Below are 17526 nucleotides of genomic sequence, written 5' to 3' on the forward strand. Positions count from 1 at the left end.
TATCTATCTATCTATCTATCTATCTATCTATCTATCTATCTATCTATCTATCTATCTATCTATCTATCTATCTATCTATCTATCTATCTATCTATCTATCTATCTATCTATCTATCTATCTATCTATCTATCTATCTATCTATCTATCTATCTATCTATCTATCTATCTATCTATCTATCTATCTATCTATCTATCTATCTATCTATCTATCTATCTATCTATCTATCTCATACAAGTGATATTTCTTCCCCCAACCACTCTGTCACTTGCTTCCTGTCCTCTGCCCTCCACACACACTCTCTCTCCCTTGCCAAGAGTGTTGATGTTGTTTGTGGAGGGCTTGTCTATTGAGTCAGTGTTAAGCCTTTTTTCTGAGTGTTTCATAACACTCTATTGTGTGTTATCCAGGTGTGTGTCCAGGTTATTACAGCTGGCTCTTATTCCACATTATTATTCCAACAATGAGAGTAAATTGGCTAATTATCTTTCAGCTTTGTCATGGTTATTCTATCTCCTGACCACAAATCACTCTGACGCAATGTCCATTCATGTGGATTGAAGTGAATAATTTTACAACATACTTGCTAGGTACATAACCCAGGGTTGCTCTTCAATAGAGAGCAGACTGGGGGCAAGAATCTGTGTCATTGACCAATAATAAAACTGTTGAACAGAAAATAAATTGTCATAGCGGTTTTCATGATTATTTTACCAGCTCTGCAATGTCAACAGCAGCACACACAAGATGCTACATTTATTCATGCTTATTTGATCCGGGGAGCATGTTTGAATCTGAAATCAATGTTTAATGAATTTTCACACATTCTCTGGTCTCTCTGTGAGTCTAAGTTGAGAACAACTGTGTTGCAGGTCAGTCGAAGATGTTCTCTTGGCTGTCTGAGTGACAAGTGGGATCTTCTCTACACTCAAAAAGACCCTCCCTCATCCACCTCCATAGTTCCTGCAAGACACTGACACCATGACCCAAAAACCTTCTGAAATGGTTCCTGGAATACACTGAAATAATTTAGAAAGAAAACACAAATTAAAACAAGAAACCTAAAACTTATTGGGAATTCACCATGGGAGATCCCAACATCAGCCAGCTGGCTGCAGTGTACGCTGAGACCCCTGGCCACGTGCTGGGAGGAAGCGAGCTGGACCCGTTTACGGATAACTACGACACAGACTATGGTATTCCCGACAATGAGATTCCCGACACTACGCAGGGCACAGCCTTCTTCGTTGCCACCATCGTCATCGCCATGGTGCTCATCTGCATTATGCTCGTCTGCGGTGTTGGCAACTTCCTGTTTATCGCTACTTTGGCCCGGTACAAGAAGCTACGTAACCTCACTAACCTGCTCATAGCTAATCTGGCTATATCAGACTTCATAGTGTCAGTGGTGTGCTGTCCGTTCCTGGTGGATTACTATGTGGTGAAGCAGTTGTCCTGGGACTATGGCCTGGTGCTGTGTGCCTCTGTCAACTACATCAGGACTGTGTCTCTCTACGTGTCCACTAACGCACTGCTGGCTATCGCTGCAGACAGGTGGGTCAGTGCCTTATCCCCTTTTATTAGCATCTTTCAATGACAGGTGTGTGTGTGTGTGTCCACTAATTGCCTTGCACTTGTCAGGAGTTTTATCTTGTTGAAGGCACCTTGCCCCTTGTTTCAGCCTTGTAGCAATCAATAAGTGACTTAGCTAGCATAGTCTGCCATCAAAGTCAGTGTCAATGTCTCTACATTTTCCCCTGTAAGTGTCTTCCTTCCTTTTTTGCAGCTTCATTAAATAGTACCCGCAAAACACCAGTCTCAACGTCAACAGTGAAGAGGCGACTCCGGGATGCTGGCCTTCTAGGCAGAGTTCCTCTGTCCAGTGTATGTGTTCTTTTGCCCATCTTAATATTTTGTTTTTATTGGCCAGTCTGAGATATGGCTTTTTCTTTGCAACTCTGCCTAGAAGGCCAGCATCCTGGAGTCGCCTCTTCACTGTTGACATTGAGACTTTTGAGGACTTGTGAGGCATCTGTTTCTCAAACTAGACTCTCTAACGTTCTTGTCCTCATGCTCAGTTGTGCACCGGGGCCTCCCACTCCTCTTTCTATTTTGGTTAGGGACAGTTTGCTCTGTTCTGTGAAAGGAGTAGTACACAGTGTTGTACGAGATCTTCAGTTTCTTGGCAATTTCTGCAATGGAATAGCCTTAATTTCTCAGAACAAGAATAGACTGACGAGTTTCAGAAGTTTCTGGCCATTTTGAGCCTGTAATTGAACCCACAAATGCTGATTCTCCAGATACTAAATTAGTGTAAAGAGGTCTAGTTTTATTGCTTTTTTAAAATCAGAACAACTGTGGCGTATACTCCCTCTCCGGCCTCTAGGTCATCAGGCTGCTGATTATCCCGCACACCTGTCACCATCGTCAAGCGCACCAGCACCTCATGACACTCACCTGGACTTCATTACCTCATTGATTATCTTCCCTATATATATGTTGGTTCTTTCTTCAAGTGTTATTGACTCTGTTTCATGTCAGTGCGTTGTTTGTGTTTCGTGTTTATTGTTTATTGTTTATTGTTTTCTTTACTTATTAAAACACTCACTCCCGTACTCAGCCCACTCATTACAGAATAACACCTCACCTAAGAGAAGCATCAGGGAGTGTTTTTTTGTGACAGTGTAAATGACTTTTGGTCTGGGAGCCGTTACAGGCTCTCATGCCTCAGCCAGATTGCCAGACTCCACTGCCTCCACCGGCTTGTCAGGCTCTCATGCCTCAGCTGGATCGTCAGGCTCTCATGCCTCAGCCGGATCGCCAGGCTCCCCTGCCTCAGCTGGTCTGGCAGGTTACCGCGCCCCAGCCGGCTCGACAGGTTCCCATGCCTCAGCCGGTGTGACAGGGTCCCGCGCTTCAGCAGGGGTGACCGGTCCGCTCCTGATCCCTGGGTTCGTCCCCTTTGTCAGCGTCCTGCGGCATGAGCTGCGTGTCGGGGAGGGGCTACTGTCACCTATACACTCTCCGGCCTCAAGGTCATCAGGCTACTGATTACCCCACACACCTGTCACCATCGTCAAGCACACCAGCGCCTCATGACACTCACCTGGACTCCATCACCTCCTTGATTATCTTCCCTATATCTGTCACTCCTCTTGGTTCTTTCCTCAGGTGTTATTGACTCTGTTTCATGTTGGTGCGTTTGTGTTTCATGTTTATTTATTAAAACACTCACTCCCTGTACTTGCTTCCCGACTCTCAGGGCACTCAACAACAGTTTTCAGCTGTGCTAACATAATTGCAAAAGGGTTTGCTAATGATCATTTAACCTTTTCAAATGATAAACTTGGATTAGCTAACACAACGTGCCATTGGAACACAGGAGTGATGGTTGCTGAAAATGGGCTTCTGTACACCTACAGTGCCTTGCGAAAGTATTCGGCCCCCTTGAACTTTGCGACCTTTTGCCACATTTCGGGCTTCAAACATAAAGATATAAAACTGTATTTTTTGTGAAGAATCAACAACAAGTGGGACACAATCATGAAGTGGAACGACATTTATTGGATATTTCAAACTTTTTTAACAAATCAAAAACTGAAAAATTGGGCATGCAAAATTATTCAGCCCCCTTAAGTTGATACTTTGTAGCGCCACCTTTTGCTGCGATTACAGCTGTAAGTCGCTTGGGGTATGTCTCTATCAGTTTTGCACATCGAGAGACTGAATTTTTTTCACATTCCTCCTTGCAAAACAGCTCGAGCTCAGTGAGGTTGGATGGAGAGCATTTGTGAACAGCAGTTTTCAGTTCTTTCCACAGATTCTCGATTGGATTCAGGTCTGGACTTTGACTTGGCCATTCTAAAACCTGGATATGTTTATTTTTGAACCATTCCATTGTAGATTTTGCTTTATGTTTTGGATCATTGTCTTGTTGGAAGACAAATCTCCGTCCCAGTCTCAGGTCTTTTGCAGACTCCATCAGGTTTTCTTCCAGAATGGTCCTGTATTTGGCTCCATCCATCTTCCCATCAATTTTAACCATCTTCCCTGTCCCTGCTGAAGAAAAGCAGGCCCAAACCATGATGCTGCCACCACCATGTTTGACAGTGGGGATGGTATGTTCAGGGTGATGAGCTGTGTTGCTTTTACGCCAAACATAACGTTTTGCATTGTTGCCAAAAAGTTCAATTTTGGTTTCATCTGACCAGAGCGCCTTCTTCCACATGTTTGGTGTGTCTCCCAGGTGGCTTGTGGCAAACTTTAAACAACACTTTTTATGGATATCTTTAAGAAATGGCTTTCTTCTTGCCACTCTTCCATAAAGGCCAGATTTGTGCAATATACGACTGATTGTTGTCCTATGGACAGAGTCTCCCACCTCAGCTGTAGATCTCTGCAGTTCATCCAGAGTGATCATGGGCCTCTTGGCTGCATCTCTGATCAGTCTTCTCCTTGTATGAGCTGAAAGTTTAGAGGGACGGCCAGGTCTTGGTAGATTTGCAGTGGTCTGATACTCCTTCCATTTCAATATTATCGCTTGCACAGTGCTCCTTGGGATGTTTAAAGCTTGGGAAATCTTTTTGTATCCAAATCCGGCTTTAAACTTCTTCACAACAGTATCTCGGACCTGCCTGGTGTGTTCCTTGTTCTTCATGATGCTCTCTGCGCTTTTAACGGACCTCTGAGACTATCACAGTGCAGGTGCATTTATACGGAGACTTGATTACACACAGGTGGATTGTCTTTATCATCATTAGTCATTTAGGTCAACATTGGATCATTCAGAGATCCTCACTGAACTTCTGGAGAGAGTTTGCTGCACTGAAAGTAAAGGGGCTGAATAATATTGCACGCCCAATTTTTCAGTTTTTGATTTGTTAAAAAAGTTGTTGTTGATTTTTCACAAAAAAATACAGTTTTATATCTTTATGTTTGAAGCCTGAAATGTGGCAAAAGGTCGCAAAGTTCAAGGGGGCTGAATACTTTCACAAGGCACTGTATGTAGATATTCCATTAAAAATCAGCCGTTTCCAGCTTCAATAGTCATTTACAACATTTAACAATGTCTACACTGTATTTCTGATCAATTTGGTGTTATTTTAATGGACAAACAATGTGCCTTTCTGTCACGACTTCTGCCCGAAGTCGTTGCCTCTCCTTGTTCGGGCGGTGCTCGGCGTTCGACGTCACCGGTCTTCTAGCCATCATTGATCCATTTTTAATTTTCCATTGGTTTTGTCTTGTCTTCCCACACACCTGTTTTCATTCACATTCATTACCTGTTGTATATTTAACCCTCTGTCTTTGTCAGAGATTGTTTTATTGTCAGTGTTGTTATTTTGTTGTGTTGGTGCGCGACGGGTCCTCGTACCCATGTTTTTTCATGTCTGTACTTTTAGTGTTATGGAGCATGTTCTGTTGACATTTATTAAAAGACTCCATTTACACTCCATTTTGACTCTCCTGCGCCTGATTCCCTGCCACCTATACACACGACGCTGACACTTTCTTTAAAAAAACAACAACATTTCTAAGTGACCCAAACTTTTGAACGGTAGTGTACAAACTTTCCACAAACCCACAGGTTGGTTTGATGGAGTTTCTTACATACAGTTTCCACCTTTCAAATATTTTCTAAACAAACTAAAAGAGAGAGGAGGAAGTTAAGCTATTGGGGCACATCTTTAATAAAAGATCAGCCTGCTGTACAGGAAATAATCGACTACCCTCAAGCGGCATTTAGCTGCTTTATTTGTTCCTCATCAAAAAGACCAGGCTCATGTTGTTTTCTTTGCTTGAACACCATTACTTTAAATCCAAAACTGTATCAAAACGCAATTATGAAAGAAGAATGTTGTATAAAATGTTGTTAATGTCAATGGCTTGTGTCTATATTAGCCACAGAATTAGCCACAGCAGCAACCATTGCAAATTCAATTTTAGCCATTATTTTTACCCCCCTCAATGTACTTTGAACATTTCATGACTCTAGGACCAAATGTTTTAAAAGAAAGCTTCTGAAGTTTCATAATTGGCCCTGCAAAGAAGGGCATCTATAGGTAGATGGGGAAAAACAAAGCAGACATTTTGATCATGGTGAAGTTATGAACTACACTTTGGATGATGTATCAATATACCCAGTCACTACAAAGATACAGGCATCCTTCCTAACTCAGTTGCTGGAGAGGAAGGAAACCGCTAAGCGATTTCACCATGAGTCCAATGGTGACTTTAAAACAGTTACAGAGTTTAATTGCCGTTACTCCACAATACTAACCTAATTGAAATAGTGAAAAAATTAAGCCTGTACAGAGTACAAATATTCCAAAACATGCATCCTGTTTGCAACAAGGCACTAAAGTAATACTGCAAAAAAAGATGACAAAGCAATTGTCTTTTTTGTCCTGAATACAAAGTGTTATGTTTGGGGCAAGTCCAATGTAACACATTACTGAGTACGACACTCCATATTTTCAAGCATAGTGGTGGCTGCATCAGTTAGGTTATGCATGTAATCGTTAAGGGCTGGGGAGTTTTTCAGGATAAAAAATACAAGGAATGGAGCTAAGCACAGGTAAAATCGTAAAGGAAAACCTGGTTCAGTCTGCTTTCCACCAGACACTGGGAGATTAAGGAAAAGTATATCTTTAATTCCACGTATAACACACGTATTTTCATCAACAGTTATGATGAGTATTTCTGTAAACTGATGTGGTTCTCTGCAAAATCACTGGATGTTTTGGAAGCAAAACATTACTGAACATAACGCGCCAATGTAAACTGAGATTTTTGGATATAAATATGAACTTTATCGAACGAAACATAAATGTATTGTGTAACATGAAGTCCTATGAGTGTCATCTGATGAAGATCATCAAAAGTTAGTGATTCATTTTCTCTATTTCTGCTTTTTGTGACTCCTCTCTTCGGCTGGAAAAATGGCTGTGTTTTTCTGTGACTAGGTGCTGACCTAACATAATAACATGGTATGCTTTCGTCGTAAAGCCTTTTTGAAATCGGACACTGTGGTGAGATTAACAACAAGTTATCTTTAAAAAGGTGTGTAATAATTGTGCGTTTGAGGAATTTTAATTATGAGATTTCTGTTGTTTGAATTTGGCGCCCTGCACTTTCACTGGCTGTTGTCAAATCGATCCCGTTAACGGGATTTCAGCCGTAAGAAGTTAACAGCACGATTGGCCAAGGCAGGATACTCTGAGCACAGCCCAAAGCAGAAATCTGGCAGCCGCTTCTGATTAAATTAAATTTTCACAGAACCGTTTGCTGAAATTTTGTTGCAAGTGAAAATTATGGTCATTAAAGAAAACCTTTTGCACATTTCTCAATTTAAAAAAAACATGTCAATACTTTGCCCCCCAGCGCACTTCTGTATGTTGTAAAAGTATTGCATGGTCGCTGCCCATATTACTGCATTCAGCAAAAAATACACGAGAGTTCAGGGGCCTTCACTGTAGTGTCCAAAATGTATTTCAAGCTGTCAGACATTCCTTTGGCAGTAAGAGCCTCTCGGTAGATGCTGCAGTGTACCCAAGCGGCGTCAGGAGCAACTTCTTTAACGCTCGTTACCACTCCACTATGACTCCCTGTCATGGCTTTTGCGCCATTCAGTACAGATACCAACACATCTTGACCACCAAAGTCCATTTGATGTCACAAAGTTGTCCAGTACTTTAATAAAAGTTTATTCTCCTGTTGTCCTGGTTCCCAGTGGTTTGCAGAAGAGGATGTCTTCCTTAATCAATCCCCCATAAACGTAATATAACAACAGCTGTGCCAGGCCCCCCACGTCTGTTGACTCACTCAGCTGTAACGCATATAATTCACTGGCTTGTATGCGAAGCAGTAATTGTTTCAAAACATCTCCTGCCGTGTCACTGATGTGTCATGAAACAGTATTGTCTGATGAAGACATTGTCTGTATAGTTTTTTGGGCCTTTTCCCCCAGCATTGTCCCAGCCATATCGCGGCAGCAGGAAGAATTAAGTCCTCCACAATAGTATGGGGGTTCCCTGTCCTAGCCACTCGGCAGCTCAACATATAAGACCCTTCAAGTCCCTTCTTATTAATGGTATCTGTTTCTTTTATACATGTCTTACTACTCGAAAGTATTCTTAATTCTTGCTCAAAAACTCCTGTGGCTTATTTTTCAAATTGGCATGTTTTGTTTCTGAATGTCTGATCAAGAGTGAAGATTTCATAGAGTTGTGAGATAGTACTTGTGCACATATAACACACTGTGGCTGAGGAAAGGCACTAATCTCAATATAAGTGAACCCCAAATCAATGTAGTTCTCATCATATTTGCATCTCTTCAATGGTCCATGTCCATGTCTGTTGTTCGGTACTTTCCAGGGTAAGGGGGCAGTAACTCTTCGGCTGCATCAGATTCACAACTGTCAGTGTCCATGCTAGCTGGGCTAACAACAAATGTACAATTACTGATGCTAGCATTGGATGTGTTTGTGGAAGCAGAACAACTTGTGTCGTCGACAGGTGCAGGTATAGTACTGCTGGTAGTAAGAGTACTTCCAGTAGAGCTGGTATGTGTCTCTATGGACGCAGGTCTTACTTTAACCATTTATCAATTTTCGAGCAAACGGAATGAGCAGCAGCTACGTCTGGCTACATACTGACCACTATTGGACTTCCCGCGAGAAAGTAACGGTTAATGTGATTGGATGTTAATTATTTAACTGTTTTGCTGAACACTAGATGGTTTCATTTTATTTTTCACAGTGAAATGAGGCTACTCAGGCGAGAGAAATAACCTCACTCAAATGTATAGCCCCGTTGGAAAATATAAATCCACTATTTGAAAATGTGAGAAAAAAAAGAAAAAAAAACACAATAAAAAATATATATATTGTGAGTCACATTTTTATTTGGCGCACCCCCTACAGCTATTGCCCCATTACGCGTACCACAGTTTGGGAATACCTGGTCTACTGGTATCATTCTTAAAATGAGAACATGTAGCTCAACAAAATGTAAAAATGTATGAGTTAAGCTATTCTCTGCTTCAGATGCACAATGTCAAGGGGTGTATTGCAAATGCCCATAAGGCTAATCTCACGGTTTCCTAAACTCAGTCCTCGAAGGGGTGCACATTTTGTATTTTGCCTTAGCACTACAAAGCTGAGCTGATTCAAATAATCAACTAATCATAAATCAATCAAATGTATTTATAAAGCCCTTTTTACATTGGCGTATGTCACAAAATTAAGTTTGAAAATTTCAGTAACCCATCCTAAAACCCCAACCAGCAAGCAATGCAGATGTAGAAGCAGGCTAGGAAAAATTACCTAGAAAGGCAGGAACCTAGGAAGAAACCTAGACAGGAACCAGGCTCTGAGGAGTGGCAAGTCCTCTTCTGGCTGTGCCAGGTGGAGATTATAAGAGTACATGGTAATTTAAGGCCAGATTGTTCTTCAAGATGTGCAAACGTTCATAGATAACTAGCAGGATCAAATAATAATCCGTGGTTATAGAGGGTGCAACAGGTCAGTACTCAGGAATAAATGTCAGTTGGCTTTTCATAGCCGAGCATTCAGAGGTCGAGACAGCAGGTGCGTTGGAGAGAGATCAAGCTTGTATCATTTGAATCAGCTGGGTAGTGTTAGTGCAAAACCAAAACATGCACCCTTTGGGGTCCCGAGGACAGAGTTTGGGAAACTCTGCGCTAATGCCATCATACTGTAGGGCCAGTGGTCCGGTCCTCAAGTACCCCCAACAGTACACAGTTTATTGTTTTCCCAGACAAGCATACCTGATTCAACTTGTCAACTAATCATCAGACTCTCAATGAGTTGAATCAGGCATGTTTGTCTGGGACTGCAACAAAAATGTGCTGTTGAGGTACTAAAGGACTGGAGAACCACTGCTGTAGGCTTATGGCTGTATTGGCATTGCACTCCATTATCAGCTGCAAAATGGGTTCACATGGCTGATATCCGGAAAAAAAGAGTGGTAATCAAACAACACTATTAGGAGAGTTTACAACTATACAAAAAGTTAGTTAATATTAATTTGAGAATACAACACAGACATTAGTGGCAGATTCCCTTACCCGCTTTACTGCAGAATTGTGAGCTGTGATGAATCAATATTGACGTTGTTCACCTTGAATAATAGTTTTAAGTTAACATTGGTCTTCAAACATGGCGCCTGGTACGGTTTCTTGGTGATTTGTGACGCAACTACAAGCCTTCTATTATTTTCTATCTTCTTCCTCAACCAGGTTTAACAGCAGTTGGCATCCAATAAATATTTAATTACCGCCACCTACTAGACTGGAGTACAACTCCTTTATACTTTGCTTACATTTTTTTTTTTTAAAGCAGATCAACAAAATCAACAAATACCCTACTATCTAACGCTACTGTCTATCCCTACTATCTAACCCTACACTAAAAACCCACCACACCTTACTCCACTATTTAAATCTACCTAGTCCTACCTCAGGTCAACAGCCTGAAAGGACGGGACACCACCACTCAAAACACCCTGTAACTCTTCTGACATCACGTCTCGTACACCCAAATCCCTCTCTGCAGCTACCACCACAACTTCACATTTCTGCGATTTATATTCCATCCCTGCAGTACAGTTGATAAGCATTGCTATAATCTCTAAAAATCCGATTTTACTGAAGCATGTATGACTTGCATATATCCCTCTGTACTGGTACAGATCTACTACTCACACCACCCCTCTCAAGATCCCTCCCCCTTGATCCTTCTTCCTCTACTTTCCTCACTGCCTCAGCATACGACAACTTCTGCACTACTCTAACCCTGGAAACCTCAACCTTGCTCTCTCGCACCGGACATTTCTGATCCCCAGCCCATGGTCACCCCTACAATTAACACATACCATTACTTTCCCCAATGCTAAATTTGTCTCATGCCCTTCTGCACACTTCTCACAGCTACAGTAGGGACCTTCCTCCTACACACTGCTGCCACATGCCCATAAGCTTGACACCTGTAACAATGTAATGTATTTGGCACAAAAACCTGTACGGGATAACTTATGTATCTTAACATGCCTTTGTCGGGCAAAGACTCAACATCAAAACTCAAAGGAACAGACAATGACTTTTCTGTTTCACCACTCATGCCCCTCTGTCTGCATCGCACTAAACGAAGAGCATCACAAACACCAGGAATCTTCCCGTTCAGTTGGTCAACTTTCACATTTCCCGCTACCCCATAATCAGTCATTTCAATGGCACCCTTTTCTTGAGAGCAAAACAATTCACATCTCTTTTCCCTATTCGTTTAACATGAAGCGCCTGCGCCCTCTGACCTGCAGAAACACAAACAATTGATATAAGACCACTTCTGGATACCTTCACTGACTCCACAGCATCCAAATCTGTTTTCACCCACCCTGAAACCACAAATGGATCAGCCAAAAGGCAAGGATCCACTTTTTCCAAAAATGGCACAGAGGGTCTTTATCCTGACCCTCGGTCCAAGACCCTCGGAGTAAAACAAGGTTGTCCAATATCGGCATATCTATTTATTATGGTCATCAAAATGTTAGCTATTAAAATCATATCCAACAAAAATATATAGAGGGCCTAGAAATCCAGGGCTTAAAAACAAAGGTGTCATTGTATGCTGATGACATACATTTCTTCTTAAATCTGCAATCTGGATCCCTGCACAACCTCAATGTGGACCTGGATAGCTAAAAAAATACAACTTTTAGGTTACTGTGTAGTTTACCAATAAAATGGTCTGACGGTGAAGTGGACAGACTCGCTATTCCTATCCCTAACAAAATAAAGGAACATACTACAACTCATTTTTACAGAAAGTTAGCCAAAATAGATAAGCTCTTGCTAACATGGAGAGATAAATACCTGTCTATTTGTGGAAAAATCACCCTGAATAATTATTTAGTCATATCCCGGTTTACCTATTTACTTATCGCACTGTCTACGCCAAACTATTTTTCTTTAAAATGATTTGGAATGGCAAGCCAGACAAAATAAAACAGACTTATTTATATAATAAAAATGAGTTCGGGTGGCAAAAAGTACTAAATATTAAAGCATTAAACCTCTCACTAAAAGCATCAGTCATACAAAAGACCCGAACTGGTTCTCCAGTAGATTATAAGAATGTCTCATCCCTTGTTCAAAAATGGTCACTTTCAATTAATTGAAAATGGAAAATTTTTCACAATATCACCCTTTCGAAAACAAGACATTCAAAGCTGGCTGCAATTCCAGTTTCATCCTCCAGAAAACACAGAACAAATAATATAACAAATGAAATGGTTAATTTCAAATATACTAATTGATTATAAATATATATATATATATTTATGGAAATACATTTTGTTTTAAGTAATTATCTTTGTTAAATATTATGAATAGGAAAGGTGGAGTTATGTCACATGTGAAGTTAACAAACATACTGTATAGGGAAATGTTTGCTCTCTCCAAAATGACAAACAACTGATTGCAGCATTACCACAAAAATGGAGGAGGCAAGTGGAAGGGGGAGAAGGTAGGGAACATGTTTGTTTGGCAAAATGAGCACACACAAAAAAATGAATATAAAAATATATCAGTTTTACTTGAGGACCAAAATGTTGACCGCGACGCCATACGGGTTGCAAAATAGCTGGGAATAGATTATCGATGTGCTGATTCCATGGCACCTGATACACAAAACAACGCTTGATTCAAACAGAGTTTTTTAAAACAGAGTTTTTCTATTTAAATTATTGTACAAAATGATTGTCACAAACAGAATGTTATCTACAGTATATGGGGCATTACAACCATCTCAGCTATGCAGATTTTGCTACCAAGAGATAGAATAATTTGATAATTTGATCACTTATTTTCTTTAACTCACAATCTGTATACGGTATACTATGCAACTAGACAGGTTCAGAATTTATGTCAAACATCATGGCACATGGAAATCATAAGAGGGTGGTTTACAAAGAGAGATGGGATGGAGGGAGAATAGATGAGAGGTGGGTTTAAAAGCTCAGTTTGACCAAAAACATGATTTATAATATAAGTAGAGATAGTACTTATACTATCTATCTAGATGTAACATACTGTATATCAAATATCAAATACTTTTATTCTTGCTATGTAACTATTGAAAAAAAGGGCCATGTATGTATACCGCTACCCCATATACAGTGGGGAGAACAGGTATTTGATACACTGCCGATTTTGCAGGTTTTCCTACTTACAAAGCATGTAGAGGTCTGTAATTTTTATCATAGGTACACTTCAACTGTGAGAGATGGAAAAAAATCCAGAAAATCACATTGTATGATTTTTAAGTAATTAATTAGCATTTTATTGCATGACGTAAGTATTTGATCACCTACCAACCAGTAAGAATTCCGGCTCTCACAGACCTGTTAGTTTTTCTTTAAGAAGCCCTCCTGTTCTCCACTCATTACCTGTATTAACTGCACCTGTTTGAACTTGTTACCTGTATAAAATACACCTGTCCACACACTCAAACAGACTCCAACCTCTCCACAATGGCCAAGACCGGAGAGCTGTGTAAGGACATCAGGGTTAAAATTATAGACCTGCACAAGGCTGGGATGGGCTACAGGACAATAGGCAAGCAGCTTGGTGAGAAGGCAACAACTGTTGGCGCAATTATTAGAAAATGGAAGAAGTTCAAGATGACGGTCAATCACCCTCGGTCTGCGGCTCCATGCAAGATCTCACCTCGTGGGGCATCAATGATCATGAGGAAGGTGAGGGATCAGCCCAGAACTACACGGCAGGACCTGGTCAATGACCTGAAGAGAGCTGGGACCACAGTCTCAAAGAAAACCATTAGTAACACACTACGCCATCATGGATTAAAATCCTGCAGCGCACGCAAGGTCCCCCTACTCAAGCAAGCGCATGTCCAGGCCCGTCTGAAGTTTGCCAATGACCATCTGGATGATCCAGAGGAAGAATGAGAGAAGGTCCTGTGGTCTGATGAGACAAAAATAGAGCATTTTGGTCTAAACTCCACTCGCCATGTTTGGAGGAAGAAGAAGGATGAGTACAACCCCAAGAACACAATCCCAAATGTGAAGCATGGAGGTGGAAACATCATTCTTTGGGGATGCTTTTCTGCAAAGGGGACAGGATGACCGCACCATATTGAGGGGAGGATGGATGGGGCCATGTATCGCGAGATCCTGGCCAACAACCTCCTTCCTTCAGTATGAGCATTGAAGATGGGTCGTGGCTGGGTCTTCCAGCATGACAACGACCCGAAATACACAGGCAGTGCACCTAAGGAGTGGCTCCGTAAGAAGCATCTCAAGGTCCTGGAGTGGCCTAGCCAGTCTCCAGACCTGAACCCAATAGAAAATCTTTGGAGGGAGCTGAAAGTCCATATTGCCCAGCGACAGCCCTGAAATCTGAAGGATCTAGAGACGGTCTGTATGGAGGAGTGGGCCAAAATCCCTGCTGCAGTGTGTGCAAACCTGGTCAGGTATGATCTCTGTAATTGCAAACAAAGGTCTCTGTACCAAACATTAAGTTCTGCTTTTCTGATGTATCAAATACTTATACATTTGAAATAAAATGCCAATTAATTACTTAAAAATCATACAATGTGATTTTCTGGATTTTTGTTTTAGATTCTGTCTCTCACAGTTGAAGTGTACATATGATAAAAATTACAGACCTCTACATGCTTTGTAAGTAGGAAATCCTGCAAAATCAAATGTATCAAATAATTGTTCTCCCCACTGTATAACGCTACCCCAGTATACATGGAACAGCAAAGTTTACGGTACCGGAGTGCCAAGTCTAGGACAAAAAGGCTTCCCAACAGTTTTTACCCCCAAGCCATAAGACTCCTGAACAGGTAATCAAATGGCTACCCGGACTATTTGCATTGTGTGCCCCCTCCATGTACATACTACCTCAATTGGCCCAACCAACCAGTGCTCCTGCACATTGGCTAACCGGGCTATTTGCATTTTGTCCCTCCCACCACCCGCCAAACCCTCTTTTACACTACTGCTACTCCCTGTTCATCATATATGCATAGTCACTTTAACCATATCTACATGTAGATACTACCTCAATCAGCCTGACTAACCCGTGTCTGTATGTAACCTCGCTACTTTTATAGCCTCGCTACTGTATATAGCCTGTCTTTTTACTGTTGTTTAATTTCTTAACCTACCTATTGTTCACCTAATACCTTTTTTGCACTATTGGTTAGAGCCTGTAAGTAAGCATTTCACTGTAAGGTCTACTGTATTGGGTGAACGTGACAAATAAACTTTGATTTGATCTACTAAAGATATTCAACCACTCTAGGTGGAGCATGGAAAACTGTTTCTATATTTTCATTGGAATTTTTGTTTGTTCCTTCAAGAGCAGCTCAAAATTGATTGTAGATCCCATTAGGATTGGTTCGCTCATAATGTTATGCACCTTGTTTAAATTGCAAGGACTAGCGACAGTATACTTTTCATTTGCATGTGTCCTAGTAGCCTGATGAAAATATATACTGACGAAAATGTCCTTTTTGCTCATTTTTATGTACCTTAATACACCCTCTCCTCTGTCCTCAGGTACATGGCCATCGTCCATCCTCTGAGGCCTCGTATGAAGTACCAGACGGCCTACTGTCTGATCACTGGTGTCTGGGTTGTACCAATCCTCATCTCCATCCCTTCTGCCTACTTTGCCTCCGAGACCATGTACCCTCATGGCGGTGCCAGCACCTCTCAGAACACCCACAAGACCTTCTGTGCCCAGATCTGGCCTGTGGACCAGCAGGCCTACTACCGCTCCTACTTCCTGTTTATATTTGCCCTGGAGTTCCTTTGGCCCGTTTTTGTCATGGCAATATGTTACGCACGGATCTCCCGTGAGCTCTGGTTCAAGAGTGTCCCGGGCTTCCAGACGGAGCAGATCCGGAAGAGATTGCGTTGTCGGCGGAAGACAGTCATGGTCCTGATCGGGATCCTGACAGCATACATTCTGTGCTGGGCACCATATTACGGCTTCACCATCCTACGAGACTTCCACCCGACGATCATCTCCCGCCAGAGGAACTCCCTGGTGGCCTTCTACATTATTGAGTGCATCGCCATGAGCAACAGCATGATAAACACCTTCTGCTTTGTCAGTGTCAAGAACAACACGGTCAAGTACCTGAAAAGGATTGTGCTGCTGCGCTGGAGGTCTACCTACGCTCCCAGTAAGACTGTGGACGAGACAGATATCCGGACGTCCTCCATGCCGTTGACCGAGGAGGTCGAATGCATTCGCCTGAGATAAACGAGGAGACGCCATTTTGAAACATTCAGATCTTGTGATGTTGTCAGGGAGATGTCTTTGTTGGTGTTTTGGCACAACAGAAACCTTTACAGAAACGACAGAAACTAATGTTAATATTGTTTTATGACATCCTCACACCATCTCAGTGATCACATACACAATACTGTTGAAAAGGGATATTTCAATTCCTGTTTTGGCAGAATTCAGTGAACACACGAGTCGGCCAGCTGCTCTTAACAAACATTTATTCAATTTCAAATGTAAGAAAGAAAATGGTCTTCTCCTTTATTCTGCTCAAAATTGCAGCAATTAATCTACTGATCAAATAGCCTACAAGCCATCAGTGCATTTCCTGAAAATGAATAACACACTTCAGGGTTGATTTTCTCTAAACAGCCGATCAGTGACACTTCCGTTTGAACAAGCTCTGCTGCACTAAATTCTAAGATTGGTTGCACACGTTGGATATTGTTCTAAAGCTCAGAATCTCATATTTTCAACAATATACTGAGTCCAATATACATTACTAGTAAAAAGTTAAGACATACCTACTTATTCACAGGTTCTTCTTTATTTTGACTATTTTCTACATTGTAGAATAATAGTGAAGACATCAAAACTATAAAATAACACATATGGAATCATGTAGTAATCAAAAAAGTGTTAAACAAATCAAAATATGTTTTATATTTGATATTCCTAAAAGTAGTCACCCTTTGACTTGATGAGAGCTTTGCACACTTCTGGTATTCTCTCAACCAGCTTCATGAGGTAGTCACCTGGAATGTATTTCAATTAACAGGTGTGCCTTGTTAAAAGTTAATTTGTGGAATGTATTTCCTTCTTAATGCGTTGAGCCAATCAGTTGTGTTGTGACAAGTTAGGGGTGGTTTACAGAAGATAGCCCTATTTGCTATAAGACCAAATATAATATATAATATCCATATTATGGCAAGAGCAACTCAAATAAGCAAAGAGAAATTACTTACCATCATTACTTTAAGACACGAAGGTCAGACAATCTGGAAAATATCAAAAACTTTTAAAGTTTCTTCAAGTGCAGTCACAAAAACCATCAAGCGCTATGATTAAACTGGCAACCATAAAGACCGGCACAGGAAAGGAAGAAGCAGAGTTACCTCTGCTGGAGAGGATAAGTTCCTTAGAGTAACCAGCCTCAGAATTCGGCAATTAATTGCACCTCAG

General features: G+C 41.2%; 1 protein-coding gene across 1 annotated transcript; it reads left to right on the forward strand.

Annotated features, from left to right (window-relative positions):
- Window positions 1–1083: 1083 nt before the first annotated feature.
- On the forward strand, window positions 1084–16320 carry prokr1b (prokineticin receptor 1b). Its single transcript, XM_024425403.1, has 2 exons — window positions 1084–1553; window positions 15609–16320. Exons 1-2 carry the CDS (start codon window positions 1084–1086, stop codon window positions 16318–16320), a joined length of 1182 nt encoding a protein of 393 aa, XP_024281171.1.
- Window positions 16321–17526: the final 1206 nt, after the last annotated feature.

Source organism: Oncorhynchus tshawytscha, linkage group LG06 (assembly GCF_018296145.1).
Source record: "Oncorhynchus tshawytscha isolate Ot180627B linkage group LG06, Otsh_v2.0, whole genome shotgun sequence".
Classification (NCBI taxonomy): domain Eukaryota; kingdom Metazoa; phylum Chordata; class Actinopteri; order Salmoniformes; family Salmonidae; genus Oncorhynchus; species Oncorhynchus tshawytscha.

What these genes read in the sequence shown, in the direction of transcription:
- prokr1b (XM_024425403.1), top strand. Translation starts at nt 1,084, where the DNA reads ATGGGAGATCCCAACATCAGCCAGCTGGCTGCAGTGTACGCTGAGACC. An exon ending in CTGGCTATCGCTGCAGACAG is followed by an intron (nt 1,554 to 15,608) that starts GTGGGTCAGTGC and finishes CTCTGTCCTCAG; the next exon opens with GTACATGGCCATCGTCCATC.